Below are 16,687 nucleotides of genomic sequence, written 5' to 3'. Positions count from 1 at the left end.
TGATTCGGAGCGAACATTATTATTCTGAAAATAAACTTAAATTATTCGGATCGGGTGATATCATTTTTAAAATAAACTTAAATTATTCGGATCAGGTGATAACATTCCTAAAATAAACATGAATTATTCGGATCGAGTTTAATATCATTCATAAAATAAACTTAAATTATTCGGATTGAGTGCTATCATTCCTAAAATAAACTTAAATTATTCGGATCGAGTAATGTCATTCTTAAAATAAACTTTAATTATTCGGATCAAGTGATATCATTGTTAAAATGAACTTAAATTATTCGGATTGAGTGATATCATTCTTAAAATAAACTTAAATTAATTGGATCGAGTGATAACATTCCTAAAATAAACTTAACTTATTCAGATCGAGTGTAACATTCTTAAAATAAAACGTAAATTATTTGGATAGAGTGATATAATTCTTAAAATACCCTTAAATCATTCGGATCGGGTGATACCATTCTTAAAATAAAAAAAATCATTCGGATCGGGTGATATATTTCTTAAAATAAACTAAAATTATTCATATCAGTGATATCATTCTTAAAATAAATATAAAATTATTTGGATTGAGTGCTAACATTCCTAAAATAAACTTAAATTATTCGGATTGAGTGATATCATTCTTAAAATAAAACCTAAATTATTCGGATCGAGTGATGTCATTCTTCAAATAAACTTGAATTATTCGGATAGAGTGATATAATTCTTAAAATACCCTTAAATTATTCGGATCGGGTGGTATCGCACTCAAGCTAAACTGGAATCACGGGCCAGGACGAGAGAGAGGGGAGCGCTGACCTCCGGAGGTTCTTCTGGAACTTGGACGCGACGGTGAAGAGCTGCTTGATGGTGGTCTTCTTGCGCTGGTTCCTCCGCTGGGCGCCCGGCGTCTCGCCCGGCTGCGGCGCGGCCTTGATCTCCGAGGCGTTCTCCGGCCGCGAGCAGCGGATGTCGTTGAACAGGTCGTCCAGCAGCCTGAGGCGGCCCGTGTAGCGCGGCTCACGCCCCTCCACGTCCCGCCAGCCTGCGCAGGGGGACACACGTGCGTGCTCGTTCCCCGGGCTGAGCCCTCCCAGGCCCGATGTGCCACCAACTCTAGCCTTGCACGCTGTGAGCCCCGTTCCTACCAACCCCCAACCCTCTACGACCGCCCGCCGAAATCACAAGAAAATTATTTCCTTTGTATGATGGTCCTTACATATGATCACCCACGGTTATCAGAGAAAACTGCTACGAGCTAGCCGAGATCGATACAGGAAATATATAGTTGGTCATTGTAATATTTCTCAGTTGAGGGAAAATACGCTCCTGCGACACTTCCATCGAACCCCGATGACGGCACGGCACTGCCAGCAGTCGTCTGGTAGCTTCATCAAATCCGACATCCATTTCCCTTAATCTTGCTACTGCACCATGCTTCACGTCGCCGTGGTTTGAAGTTTATCCTCAACCTCTCCCCTTACACGCTGCGAGCCCCCTTCCTTCCACCACCACCGCCCGCCAAGTGTGTGTGTGTGCGTGTGTCAACCCGTAGTGGTATCATTAAAAGTATTTTAATTGTAAAAGAGTGAGAAACCATAAAAAATAAAGCCTGGTGTTCTGCGATTCGAACCAGTCGCAAGCAGCAGACCTAATGTGTTTGAAGGGATGAATGTAAGTATTTGAAGTATCATTAAAAGTGTTTAAATTTTAAAAAAAGTGAGAAACCACAAATGAAACAAAGACTGATATTCTGCAATTCGAATCAGTTGCAACCAGTAGACATGATGTGATAGTTACTCGAAGGGACGACGGAGGCGGGCGAGGACAGCCGGAACGGGCCGTAGCCCTTGAGGTTGCCGCAGGCCGCCCGGAAGTGGTAGCGGCGGCCCTGGCTCAGGTCCGGGACGGGGCACTCCAGGCGCTTCATGTCCAGGATCTCCAGCTCCCCCTCCAGCGGGCTGAAGTTCTCGTTCAGGCTCCACTGGACTGCGAAAGGGACGAGGAGAGACACAAAAAACATCGTGAGCCTCTCGGGGTACTCGGCAACGGGTACATCCACGCGTCCCCGTCTTGCAAAACGCACTTCAATTACAAAAAAACGGACACAGGATTCTTTTTCGACGTGACAACGTCTTAATAAAAACGACGGAACGACGGGGCTGCACGCACGGAAAAAGCATGACACCACTGTCACGTTCCCCGCCTTGAACCGGAGCGTGCGGGAACCCAGCCCAACCACACCGGTGCGAGGAAAATCTTCTGTAATGTCAAAACAGGTTAAAGGCGAAGCTTTTTTTTCAAAAGCGGTGGTTAAAAAAAAAAAAAAAAAACTAGTTCATTTTGTCCAATTTCGTCATTTAAAAATTAACAATTTATCGACATTGATTTTTTTTCATGCATCCTCGTGGTCTTTCAGATGCTTGTGACGTCACAGTTTAAATATATAAAAAAAAAAGTACCGATAGTTTGTTTCTTAGTCAGGCAACTGCTGTCTACATGTCTTATGTCAAATGATTAAGGGGATTAGGCCTCTCCATCTTGCAAATTCAAATATGTGATTATATTTAAACTATTTATTTTAATGAAATTTTTGAAAAACTGTAAATAATATTTGAAAATTAAAAAAAGTATGCAAATTTTTTTCATCGACGATTTCTTATGACGTTATCACGTAAAAATATCGTCCGTGAACCGACTTTACAGACAAACACCACCTTTTTTTCTTTAGTGCCGGAGGGACGACGCTCACCCTTGAACTTGGTGCAGATGGCGGAGTCCTGCTGCTCTGGCTCCTGGAACCGGACGTTGACGGAGTTCGTCCCGGTCACGTCCACGGCGACGAGGAACGGCACGTCGGGAGGTCCTGCAACCCAAACGGGTCGACATAAATTTTTCCTCCAATTTTTTTTTTAAATTTCCGATTTATTTCGTCGTCCGCAGGGGCGAGAGATTACGACGGTGGAGCTGCGATAAAAAAAAAAAAAAAAAATAACTGAATACAGGGGCATAGCCAGGGGGGGGGGGGGGGTTAGGGGTTCAAATACCCCCCCCCCCCCCCAGCACCAAATCATTAAATAATTTCTTAATCATCACTCAAACAAATTTCATATTAAAATTAATAAAATTTTTACCATTACAATATTTAAATTTAAGTACCGAAAACTGCTAAAAATTTCACTATTTTACACCTTCAAATCCCGCTTTAATACGGGGGGGGGGGGGGGGGGGCATGCTTCTTAACACCCCCCATACACAAATCCTGGCTACGCCACTGACTGAATAGCGACTACTTGAAAACACGATCCCCGTTCGCCTTTTTTAGTGTGTGCGCGTGAGGCATGTCGGGTTGCGATGCAGAGGATTATACAGTAACACAGCCCAACTAAGGATTTAAAAAAAAAATCCTTTCAAAATAATATCTGTGTAACCTAAGTTGCTACAATTGTGATATCCTTTCTCAGCTTCATTTTTTAATTCTGGAAGGGTTGGGGTCCGGATCCAATGGACCGCCCCCCCCCCCCGCCCCCCTGGCTACATCACTGTAATATGTGTGTGTGTATGTACACATACATACACACATATATATCCATACATATATGGATATATATTATATGTATGTAAATATAGATATATATGTGTGAATGTGTGTATGGATAAATATGATGTATGTATATATGTATGGATATATATGTGTGTATGTGTACATATATACATATACACATATATATGTGTGAACATATATACACATACACATATACATATATAATATATATCAATACATATTTTATCATATATATATCCATACATACATATATGATATATATCCATACATATATAAAACATATATATACATATATGCATATATATATACACATATATAATACATATATACACATATATAATACATATATATACATACATCATATATATCCATACATATTATATCATATAGATACATACATATATCATATATATATATACACAGATCATATATATCCATACATATTACATCATATATATACATACATCATATATATCCATACATATTATATCATATATATATACATACATATATCATATATATCCATACATATACATACATCCATCCATACGTACATACGTACACACACACACACAAACACACGCACACTCGGAGACTCACGGGCCTGGTCGAAGCCCAGCAGCATCTTCTTGAGGCCCTTGGCGCGCCGCTCCCACATCATGAGCTGCTTGTCCGCGGCGGCCTCCCCTCCCCCGCCGCCGCTGCAGCCCGTCACCGCCGAGGCGGCTGCCGCGACGCCCCCTCCCCCGCCGCCGCCGCCGCCGCCGCCCATCACGCTGAACGACGCCCGGCTGTTGACGTTGCCGCCGCCGTTGTTGTTGTTGTTGTTGTTGTTGTTGATGTTGTTGTTGCAGGGGGAAGCGTCGTCGGGCGGGAGCGTTCCCCCTCCCAGCTCCTGCACCTTGGTCTCCGCCTCGGCCAGGAGCCTCCTGAGGTGCGACCCCAGCAGCTCCGGGCACTCGACTGCAAACAGGCGCCGCGTCTCCGTCACCCGCCGAGTCCAGCGCAGTGGTGGGTGTGCCGGTGAGCACAGTCGACAAACGAATCAAAACAACCTGAACACGGTGTGGCTCTGCAAACACAGCGAACGCTGGAATCAAACAACTGGTGACGGCGAGATCGGGAAGCACAGAAACTGCTGAATCAAACAACTGGTGACGGCAAGATCGGGAAGCACAGAAACTGCTGAATCTAACAACTGGTGACGGGGAGATCGGTAAACACAGAAACTGCTGAATCTAACAACTGGTGACGGCGAGATCGGTAAACACAGAAACTGCTGAATCAAACAACTGGTGACGGCAAGATCGGGAAGCACAGAAACTGCTGAATCTAACAACTGGTGACGGCGAGATCGGTAAACACAGAAACTGCTGAATCTAACAACTGGTGACGGCGAGATCGGTAAACACAGAAACTGCTGAATCTAACAACTGGTGACGACGAGATCGGTAAACACAGAAACTGCTGAATCAAACAACTGGTGACGGGGAGATCGGTAAACACAGAAACTGCTGAATCTAACAACTGGTGACGGCGAGATCGGTAAACACAGAAACTGCTGAATCTAACAACTGGTGACGACGAGATCGGTAAACACAGAAACTGCTGAATCAAACAACTGGTGACGGGGAGATCGGTAAACACAGAAACTGCTGAATCTCACAATTGGTGACGGGGGAGATCGGTAAACACAGAAACTGCTGAATACAACAATAATTGGTGAATACACGCACTGAAAGCACGGGAAAAATGCTGAAATCAAACAACTGGTGACTTCGAGATCGGGAAGCACAGAAACTGCTGAATCTAACAACTGGTGACGGCGAGATCGGGAAGCACAGAAACTGCTGAATCTAACAATAATTGGTGAATACACGCACTGAAAGCACGGGAAAAATGCTGAAATTAGACAACTGGTGACTGCGAGATCGGGAAGCGCAGAAACTGCTCAAATCTAACAACAATTGGTGAATGCACGCACTGAAAGCACGGGAAAAATGCTGAATCAGACAACTGGTGATGGTGAGATCGGGAAGCACAGAAACTGCTGAATCTAACAATTGGTGAATGCACGCACTGAAAGCACGGGAAAAATGCTGAATCAAACAATATTGGTGAATACGTGCACGGGGAAGCACAGCCAATGCTGAAATCAAACAATTGGTGAATATGCGCACGGGAAGCATATATAAAACTTCTGAATAGAATAATACAACATAGCTATTATACTACACCGACGACCAAGGGCAGATCCGGAATGATGGTCAGAGGCAGGCCATATATTAAATTTTCTAATACAATTTTAGTACATTGAGAACTGAAATATTTTAACACATTTTATTTGTAGCTCAAAAAGTCCTGTTATCTATAGCACTAGGGGTAAAATATAACTCAAGTAGGTTTGATAAACTATGATAAGGAATTAGGAGAAAATTTAAAAATTCTTCAGAGTTCCGAAGGGGGGGGGGGATGCCAATATCTTCACCCCCTTCCCGCAAACCCACCAAAGATCTGCCAGTGACCGACGCACCTGTCAAGTAAAATGTTCGTCATTAAATCGTAGACTCCTATTCATTACATTACGTAAACATTATTTATTTGGATTTTAATCGCGCCAAATTTATCTTCAGTGTTATTAAATTTTTTTTTTCTTCCGACACATGGACGTAGATCCCTGGGGCTCCCCCCCCCCCACCCTCCTTTTTTGGAATTAAGAAACAACCTCAATGAGAGAGCCCACTTGTGCTTGCAAAATCATGACCGTAAAACAGACTTGAGGCTTGATGAACATAAATGTCAAAACTGTGTTTTATAGAAAAGTTTCTGTACACTTTAAATGTTTTTTTTTTTTCTTTCTGCACATTGCTAACACAAAGGCCAAAGGCTAGAATATGGGCAGTATACAGCATAAAGCATCCTCTCCAGCCAATGATTTGTGTCTGTTAAAACGCACGTGCAAAACACTCGAATCACGTGAAATTTCCCCCCTCCAACCCACCCAAGTCGGGGAATTTCCACAGCCCCCCCCCCCCCCCCCCCCGAGAATCCTACAGATATGCCCTCCTGTTCCGATACACAAATAAATTAGCAAAACCATTGTTAAAAATTTAAGTTCACTATTGGCTTGTAAACTTTGATTTAAGGGAGAATATCCCTGTTCCAGATCATCAATTTATTTTTACGTCTAACGTACCTACTTACACTTGTTTTAAGTGCCCAAACTTCAACAAAATGAAAAGAAAACAAAATAATACTTAGTGCATATTTCTTTTTGCATAATTAGCTGGCAAAAATATATTTTTTAACAATTTTGTGCATTACGGGTAAGAACCAAATGGAATAAAAAAATTGAAAATTTTTGGGTCAAAAGAAACACTATATTAATTAAATTTTTTTAACTATTTAAAATCATAAATAATTCTGAGGATTTTAAAAAAGCTACCTAAAATCAAATAATTGATTGTTTCTGAAAGAAATTCGACAATATTTTCCAGAAAAATTGACTTCAAACCTAAAATGTTCCAGTTTTATATTCAAATGTTAAAAATGCAACTTAGGCAACTAATTATGCAAAAAATATGCAATATATATATTTTTTTCTTTTGTGAAATTTCAGTCACTCAAAAATCAGCAAGTTTAACCGTGCTGGACGAAAAATTATCTTTTTTTTCCTCTTACTGCCAACACACATTTACATAATTTAAGATAGGTTGATTTATGGTTTACAATAATTTCTTTTCTGCAGATCGGTAGTACATAACTGTAAAAATAACGATTTTTTTTGTTCCCTATCAGTAGGTAGAGGTTATCACGAGTCCAAACCAGCTGTCGCAAGTGTAAGTTACGTCTTTAGGTGGTAAAAAAGACAAAACTTATGTTTTATTTGGTTGTTTGCTGCCAAGTAAGAAACAAAAAAACATTAAAATACCTGCATTTATCCATTACTTGTAAGCAAATAGTCTTTACTAAGGATACTCAGTGAAATCTAAGGACTGTTAAGGGCCCTTGTTTAGTTGAAGATAAATTTAAGGCCTTTTCAAGGATACCAAGGAAACGTACGAACCCTGTATCTGTGTGCAGTCGTAAAATAACAAGCTGGGATGGTTCGGGGAATTTTGTACTCACACTGGTTGCCTTCCTGAGCGCCGAAAGCCACCAACATTTTCGCCAACTGTCGGTTGTTGTTCAGAACAGCCACATCCAGCAACGACAGGCCGTCGCTGTTCACGCTGCAACACAAGTGAAACCACACCGTAACTTTGCTGCACCCCAAGTTTGCCCGGCAGGGCCAACCCGGAACGAAAAAAAATTACCAGATTCACTTCGCAACGATAACATGCAATGACTTGGAGGAACATATTGAAGTTAGTTTCTTTTTTTCACCACAAAGTTACAATGAATATTAATTAAATGGAGCAGTTTTTACCTTAAAAAATTTTTTAGAATAAAAGAATTTTTGAACAGTCTAACAAAAATAATAAAAAAATACATTATACGTCATGTAAATTCATAACCAAGATGACTAATTAATAATTAAGATTTTTTTAGCATGAACAAAACATCTTAAATGCCTGTGCATAACAGATGGAACATGTTTATTAAATAAGTATGAAACCTTAAAGAAAACATACGATACAATACATTCTTAGCTAAATTATTATTAGCATGGGAAAGGAGTTACGCTATGTTATAATCTTTGTGATCGAAACAAGATTTAAAATCTTTTCACGGGCATACACCATTGCTGGTTTTCACTGTATTGTCATCAGAGAAACCACAAGAACGTACAAACCAGGTGAACATGCAAACATACAGAAAAACAAGCCAAAAATCAGACATTTGATTATGTATTCACTTTTCTTGTTCATTATTGTGGTTTCTCCAACGCCATGCAGTATGAACCATCAATGTTGTACGTCCACCTAATGTTTTAAAACAATCACCTGCATTTCAAGAAACTTTCAAAGAACATTTCGGACTAGACTTCACTGAAAAATATTAACTATTTAAAACTGACACATCTATTAAAGTGATTAGGTGAAAAGTCTTTAAAGTGTCAGATTATGAATAGCATTTAATAGCCATTACACTTGTCTATACGAGTTTCGTTTCCATGGTTAAATCTATATGCATTTTTTTGGACAGTTAAAAAGGCCAAATTGGGCATTTTTGCAGGCTTTTTATGTGTTCTACACACGGTACTGTCAGTGGTATAAGAAAGTGCAGACAGCCTTTATCTTTCATATTCTGTTATAAAATTGTAAGTCATCACTAGAGACCTGTAAAATTCGCGATTTCAAATCCCTAAAGGATAGACTCCATGATCCTCTATGCACTCGTGCAAATTACATCTGCTGATTGGTTACCGACTCGTAACACCTGTTGACTGGAATGATCGTGATTCGCTAATTCTTCTGTTAAAGATTTTTCATTGGCCCAGAGTCCTTCAGATAAACTGTGGCCCAATCACTGAAGCAAAATAATGTCAAAAGTATTTGGACTCTATCCTATCTCGAAATGAATCCGCGAATTTGAAAGTCCAATAGAGATGCGTTACAGATGTGAGGAATGCATAACACGACTACTCATCCAATCTCAGCGTATTCTTAAATGCTTTTCGCAAAACAATCAAGACAACCAACCTGTTAACGTCGACGTCCGTTGATTCCAGTATGGTTCTCGCTCTGTCTACGTGTCCATGTTCAACTGCAGCGAACAGGGCTGGAAACAAAAACCAAAATCAACAACAAAAAAAAAAATCAAGTTTTCCCACTCGAACGTTCAACCATACATTTTGTTCACAAAAAGAGAGAGATTGTAGTAGGAATAACCCGAATACATGGTCCGTACTTTTTAACATTAATAAAAGTTAAGGTTATAAGTATCTTCAGCTATACATGAGTATCAAAAATTTCTATTTACTCATAGCTTGCCACAAGTAAAACTATTCTTTCTATCTGGAGGGGAAAAAAAAAAAATCCTCTGCTTCACAAGAAATGCAGGCACAAAGTGCGTGTAGGAAACATTCCTTTTCTGCCATGGAGTTCAAAACAAAATACCTATTAAATTATTACACAAATGTATTTTTAGTTGTTTTCAATTTTTACGCTACTGGAATAATATGTTTATTATAGAGTATTATAGGATCCATGGTAAAATTTAAGGAAATTTAGGGCACTTTAAGAATAAAAAAAAAAAAGGACTTTTAAAGGAAATTAAGGAGGAGTACAAACCCTGGAATATATAAGGAATACGGATGCACAGCCAGAAAGAGGGTGGTTTTCAAGGTATTTATTATTCCCCCCCCCCCTCTTTATCTCCCTTAAATTAAATCCTGACTAAGTATACAACAGGAAAAATCCTTAGTGGGTTTGAACCCAATTCCTCACCATCAGCAAACCCAGGATGTAGCAGATGCTAGAACCCCTAGCGAGGATTTGTTACACGTTTTGGACATCCGAGGAAGATTACGAACGAGTATACTATTCATTATAAATAAATATAATTAATTTACAGGAAAATAATTCCTCAAATACGTGTAAATTCCCACAAACTAAAACTTTGCATAATATTCATAGTTCCCATTATGCTAAAATTAAACCTCTAATGTAAAATTTATGTCACCATAAGTGTTAAGATGGTTTTGCTGACCGATGTTAGTTCATAAATAAAATATGCAAAATTTAAATACTTACAGACAAGACAAATTACTTTATCAAATATCAAACAACTCTGCATAAAATTAAACCTGGTGTCTACAACTTTTAAGCTTGTTTATTTTCAGTTTTCTCTCCACACAATCCACGACAGTAAATTAATAGCTCATTTTAGAAAAAACATAAATAGCATGATGCATGCAAACAAAAAATTACACACTATTAACTTTAAAAATACTAAAATAACATGTATATATATTTTTAATTTTACAGAGTCCCTTCACGTGTAGTTATCACTCGACAGTTGCCATGATAAATGTAGGTAATTTTTTTACTACCTAGCTGTTTAGTGCATAAACTTATGAAACTCTTTTGAGTCATGTTGCATCCGCAATAAATGGTGGCTTCCACGACTTTCTGAATCTCCGAGTAACGGGCTGACCGATGTTTTCGTTTGTTTTGAACCGTACGCATGTACGGGACGCTGAATTTCGCGCCGAACTCGAAAACAGCCAAAGTGGCGACTTGTGTTGTTTTTCTGAAACGACAGATTGAATTATTCGACTAGGGCTAACGGCCACGAATGTCTAGGGGATTGCTCCCCCTTTCATTTGTTGACCCGGCCCTCTTAGCCGTTAGGCCCTGCCTGCCTGGGGGCCCCCACGGGCGTGGATACGGGATACGCAGTATACGCGAAACAGGAGAGGTGTTAGTGATCCAAATATGTCCAGAGGCTGAGGCTACCCATCCCAGCTTAAGACACCGCCTTCAACCACCTGCCTCACTCAGCTAACCAGACAATTGGCCGCGTCCTGAGCTCTTAGAAGTTATCAGCACTGCTGGAGGCGAACATCCAGGGCAACTCAAGCCGTGTGGCCAGTCACGACTGTTTTTAATCACGGGAGGGGGGGGGGGGGGGGGACTTATTGCGGGCCGTTATTGCGTTGAAGTGAACTCTCTCGCTGGACACTCATTGCTCCCCTTGATTGGCGTACAAAAGGAACACTGATTGACATGAATTAAAGGTCCCCCAGGGCACTCTCACAAATGAACGGGCTACAAAGAGCGCCCGCATACATGCAGCTGTTTGGAATAAAAAAAAAAAATGGACGCGTGTACTTTTGTTTGCACGTTAGAAGTTATACTTACTTGGCGTAATAAAAACTAACCTGCAGTAATATAATTCGTAAAAATAATAATAATAATAAAAGGACTGGAGTGATATTATAAATACGGTTGCCAAAGTATAAATCCAATCAAATTGAAAATTTGAAATAAATATTCAGTAGTCAATATTTAATATAAACACATGTATAAAATAAATTATTGAATTTAGTAAGATATCGAGATGGACTGGAATTAATAATGAAATGAATAAATAAACTAAATGTTTATTCTAATTTATATATTCTAATTTATTTATAAATATTGTAATAATTTATAATGAAAATAAATTACACATACGTGAACATAGCCTCACTTATATAAATACACTTGAAAAAGATCATAAACTCAATTTCTATCATTAATATTTAAAAAAATATATATTTTTTTAAATTATAAAGACCAGTATTCAATATCAATCTCTAAAATATTAAGATTTAAAAGCACATACATACTTAATATTTATTTTATTCCTGTGAAAATTTGTGAAGAGTACAAAACGATTCATCATAAAACAAAATGTAATGATATGAGTTGACATTTTTCCCCAATTTAACCTCCCATACAAGTACAGCTGATACATCTGTAAACAAATGGCAGCCATATTTGTATGTGTAGTATACTGAAATGGGAAGACTTCTTTTCACAGACGAGAGAGCCAAACGCCTGATTGTGCATCTTCAGGGTTTTTTTTTGTTCATTGTAAATAAATATGGCGGTGTTGATAAAAGGATACTAATGGTCAATTAGTTAGGTTAGCAACATTAAAGATACATACGGAAAAAAACATGAACTTCGGGGAACTTCGGGTTTTGGCTCTCTCGTCTGTGAAAAGAAGACTTCCCCACTGAAATCCCCCTCCCCTTTAGGATCCACCCCCTCTGTCAAGATTAGGACCTTACTGCTCCATTTGTATATTTCCCTAATCTCTGAACTTTTGCACTATCTCTTCTTTTTGATGTTAACTGTATGCTTTACTTAATAATGCCAAAGAAGTGTAACTTCTACGCGTGCGCACAAATAATATATTTTTTTTTTATAATTTCTCTTACCATGCAAATGAATATTTATTTTGTTTTCTTTGTCTAGCTTCTTCTTAGTAGTTTTGTTAAGATTTAGCCCATCGACCAGAAACTCCATTCCTTCTCGCTGCAACACTGGAAAAAAAAAATTAAACAAAAAATAAAAACAAAAAGAATGAATCAAGACAACAAAATAAATTCAGACATAATATATAAAATTTAAAAAAAAATTAAAAATAGAAAAAATAATTGATGAAAAATATTTATAGTTGGTTGTGCCCAGTAAAATTCTGCAGTGTTAAAAATTATGCCCTTTCATCTCAACTGCTTCTGTTATATGCAACATAATAAATTGGGACAAATGATTGAAAAACCAAAATAAATATTAAATGGTTTGAAAAAAATATTTTTAATATTTTTATTTGTGGAGTAATATTAAAACCTGATGAAATACTAACTTTTGGTCAGTTCTATGCTGGGTATTGACTGAAAAAATTTGATTTTTTTGGTTTCCCATAGTCTTGTGTTTTGATCCTTCCACGTCAATGGATGGCAGTTTGATGGAGTGTAAGTCTAATCAAGGGCCTAAGAACTGTTGTCTAACAATTTTAGATCAACACTTTTACAATTCAGCCCTATATTCTTATGACAATAAAAAAAATATTGTACATGAATATAAAAATTGTAGCCATAAAAACTTTGTACTTGTTTTTTATGTTCAGTCTCATATTATTTAAAAATATATTTAATAAATATTATCTAGCATGAGTAAAAAAGTCACACAGTTCATATTAACTATATGACCTTCGACAGCTCAAAAATAACGTTTAGTGAAAGCTGTACAACTTTGCTCAATTAAGCACTTTAATTATTATTTTCAGTTTAAAAAAAGTTGCTTGTCTACAACATTAAAGTCGTAGGTATATCAGTCTTGAGAAGCACTTTAAACCGGAAGTATTGCATATGTTTTCAGAAGTTTGAAGTTTGTTGGTAGGATTCTTACTCACACTGTATATGAGTAACACAAATTCCTACAAAGCTTTCATGATTTGGTACTACAGTTGTCATACCTATTCATTACATATTGAAAAGGATTGATTTTTTTCCTTTTCACAGTCGAACAAATATATTTGAAATATGTAACACTAGGAGAATGTCTGATAAGAAAATAAGGTACCCGACAAAAGAGATCGATTGAAATAAGTTTCACGAAAATCCTCTAATAAATAGCAATAACAAAAAAAATAATAACCAATATATTACAAATAAAATTCTCTTTAAAAATCTGGTACACCGTCGGAAAGCAAATATTTATTACTAATTATTATTTATTACAAGTAATCTTCTAAAATGCTTTCGTAGACAAACACAACTCTAGCAGTTTTTTAAGTGAATTTTTTTTTACAATCAGTACAGTAATATCAGAATCACAGGGTAACAGAAGTAAGTAAATAAGTAAGTAAGTAAGTAAGTAAGTAAGTAAGTAAGTAAGTAATGGAGTTTATGTAACATATGTAACAAATACTGTTCAAAGAAGAGAGGGGAGTAGGGGTTTTAAAAAAAATAGTTTTGAACTGCAACATCTTTATAGCCGGTCATTGTATACTTTACAATACATTTGTCAACGTTTACATACTCCTTCATGCTTTTACATACGTTTGCATATGTTTTGTGAAAATTATTTTTCATGTATCATATTTGGTCACACATCATATTTTAGCTATCATAAACCCGCTAATTCATTGTTATCATTCTTATATTCCACTGGAGACATGGACTTACACTAGTAAATGAAGGTCTTTTTTTTCATCGCATGTTTTTCGAACGGTGTGTGTTAGTCTCACACTTGCTTTCTCGCATGCATACCATATGGCAGGGGAGATAGGGGAGCCCTCTTAAACAACTTGCTTAAAATTTTATGACCTTTATTTTATGACCATATTTTTATTTTTACAGATCGCGGCTATAAGTAAACAGTGCTGCTTGATATAACCCATTTTTGGAAAAAATTTGTTCCTATTAGTGCGCGATCTGTTGAGTTGATTTATGACCGGAACTACAAGAAAGTAACCGTCAGAAGCGCTATCTGTAGCCTTTTAAGTTAACCTAACAGCTAGGGGGTTAACAGTGCTACCTAGCGACGTATTCTATACACTACTTCGAGAGCAAAGCAGCTGTACTCATTCCATGGAGTGTATAAGGAAATATGGTAGAATTCCGCCTCGTCCTTTGAACTTATGGCATATTTCCGTTATGGTACTTTTCCGCTTTTTTCGAAGAGGCCAGGCGGAATACTGTCATTATGGTAGTCTTCCAGTATGGTATTCTTCCGCCGCCCCCTGCCCAGATATGGTGTTCACGGGAGGGGGGGAGGGGGTGGTTTAACCTTAAACGTTTATCCGGAGAATTTAGTGGTTCCTGCCAATGATGAATGTACGTCCTGGTTGTCGCCCCGAAAAAAAAAAAAACGGAATCTTGGAGATACCCTGACCATAAAATGGAATCTTACTCGCGACAATTACCACGCGAGGCGAAAGAAACGGAATCCGCATAGAAAATAGGGCCGGAAACAAGAACATCGCACGCCAACCTGCGTGTTAATGCGCGGGGGTCCCAAAAAAAAACCGAGCTGAAAGCAAAAAAAAAATTCTGTACGGTTACAAGAGATTCCTTTGGAAATCATATGCCAAAAAACAGTTTGAAATAGCCTACTACAAGAAAGATACTGTAAATTTTTACAATACACGACTATGGTTATTTTTTGCATTACTATGTGGAATATATTTTTTTTCGAGATAATACTGATTATTTCTTACAAAAACTGACGCGTAATTTTTTATATAAATTATTTTTGACGTGATGTCTAATAAATCGATTAACGCCGGCTGCACGCACGAAAAAATGTCCCGTAACGCACATTGTCCTGTTACGCTGTGTCTCGTTACGCTCATTGTACGCTTGCGCCGCATTTATCTCTCTTCCACTCGATTGGAACAACCATTGATTTGACTTTTTCGAGGCACATTAAACTTGAAACACTCCCATTCGTTTCCTACTTTTCCTATCATTGTCCTATCCTTAACAGAATAACACAGATTAGAAGAAGTTAAATAGCAAACATGTATAAAAGTTATAGTTAAAATAATCTCTTCGTTAAAGTAATAAACATATTTGAATTAATGAGTGCAAATAAAAGTAAATTTATCAATTAAATTGTAGATTTCATTTCACTCCTTCTTTGTATCCATACAAAATAGTGATAATTCAATAAAAATGATTCAATTTTATTCATATAAGTGTGCAATCATTTCATCAATGTTTTGTTATGACGTTGTCACGTTAAACTATCGTCCGTAAACCGGCTTTACAGACAACCAATTTTTTTGAAACCACTGAAAATAAAACCAAATGTTCAGTAATTTGAATTTATTTTCTTTTACTATGCTTAATAAAGTGCGTAGTTAATACTGGGAACCTATTCGGGGAACGGTTGACAAATAACATTATCTATTGGAGGTACTGATACAACACAAAGCATATAGGATACCCGGGCAAGAAGAATCCGATCTCAGCATTACTGCGAACACTGTTTTGTATTGATACAGTTGTTTTAATGTAAATGCACAGATTTACAAATATCTGTGATATTGCACGTGTATTTCTGTTCCATTTAAAAAATAAACACAATATACGGGTTTGGGATCGACAGCCCTCAGTTTGAACTGCCATGTGTGGGGAATAACGTTTCGCCAGTCCAAACTTTCAGTCCAAATAATCAGTCCATCAGTTGACAGTGCTGACAGACACCTATTGTAAATGATCTTTAGTTGCTTTGCTATTATTCATCCCCTATTTTTTTTTCTAATTAAAAGTTCCAACTGCAAAATCGAAAGTTCCTTCCACATTCTACGATGAAATGATACATCCAACAGCAACAGCAGCCAAACAAGAGTGAGTGAGTGAGTGAGTGAGTGAGTGAGTGAGTGAGTGAGTGAGTGAGAGTGTGTGTGTGTGTGTGTGAGAGGCTTCAGTTCGGCCTGTTAGTAAATATGTGGTCGCAATAAGGTACAGAAAGTCTAGGAGAGATGGTTTGTGCATTTACATGCCAGGAATTGTGATAAATATTTCCAAAATTCGAATTATGGCAACAAAAAAAATGAAAAGAAAAAAAATGAAAAAAAAAAATCCAAGATGGCGGGGTCCAACCAATAACATTAAAAAAAGTCGCAATCCGTGTTTGTATGTTTGTTCACTTACTTTTAAACTACACAAATTAAAGG

The 16,687-nt window shown here is 37.7% G+C and overlaps 1 protein-coding gene across 2 annotated transcripts in view; it reads right to left on the bottom strand.

The window, feature by feature from the left end:
• The window catches only part of LOC134541339 (ankyrin repeat and fibronectin type-III domain-containing protein 1), a 121,904-nt gene that overhangs the window by 43,779 nt on the left and 61,438 nt on the right, over positions 1–16,687 (bottom strand). For both annotated transcript variants that reach the window (XM_063384760.1, XM_063384759.1), the window contains exons 2-8: positions 12,438–12,542; positions 9,208–9,286; positions 7,691–7,794; positions 4,163–4,525; positions 2,750–2,863; positions 1,798–1,986; positions 817–1,042 (exon numbers count right to left, since the gene is read on the bottom strand). In XM_063384760.1, the coding sequence (XP_063240830.1) occupies positions 817–1,042; positions 1,798–1,986; positions 2,750–2,863; positions 4,163–4,525; positions 7,691–7,794; positions 9,208–9,286; positions 12,438–12,525 (1,163 nt within the window). In that variant the 5' untranslated portion in view covers positions 12,526–12,542. The remainder of the gene's footprint in view (positions 1–816; positions 1,043–1,797; positions 1,987–2,749; positions 2,864–4,162; positions 4,526–7,690; positions 7,795–9,207; positions 9,287–12,437; positions 12,543–16,687) is intronic.

The sequence above is a fragment of the Bacillus rossius genome, chromosome 18 (genome assembly GCF_032445375.1).
Source record: "Bacillus rossius redtenbacheri isolate Brsri chromosome 18, Brsri_v3, whole genome shotgun sequence".
Classification (NCBI taxonomy): domain Eukaryota; kingdom Metazoa; phylum Arthropoda; class Insecta; order Phasmatodea; family Bacillidae; genus Bacillus; species Bacillus rossius.
This window is presented reverse-complemented; position numbering and strand designations above follow the sequence as displayed.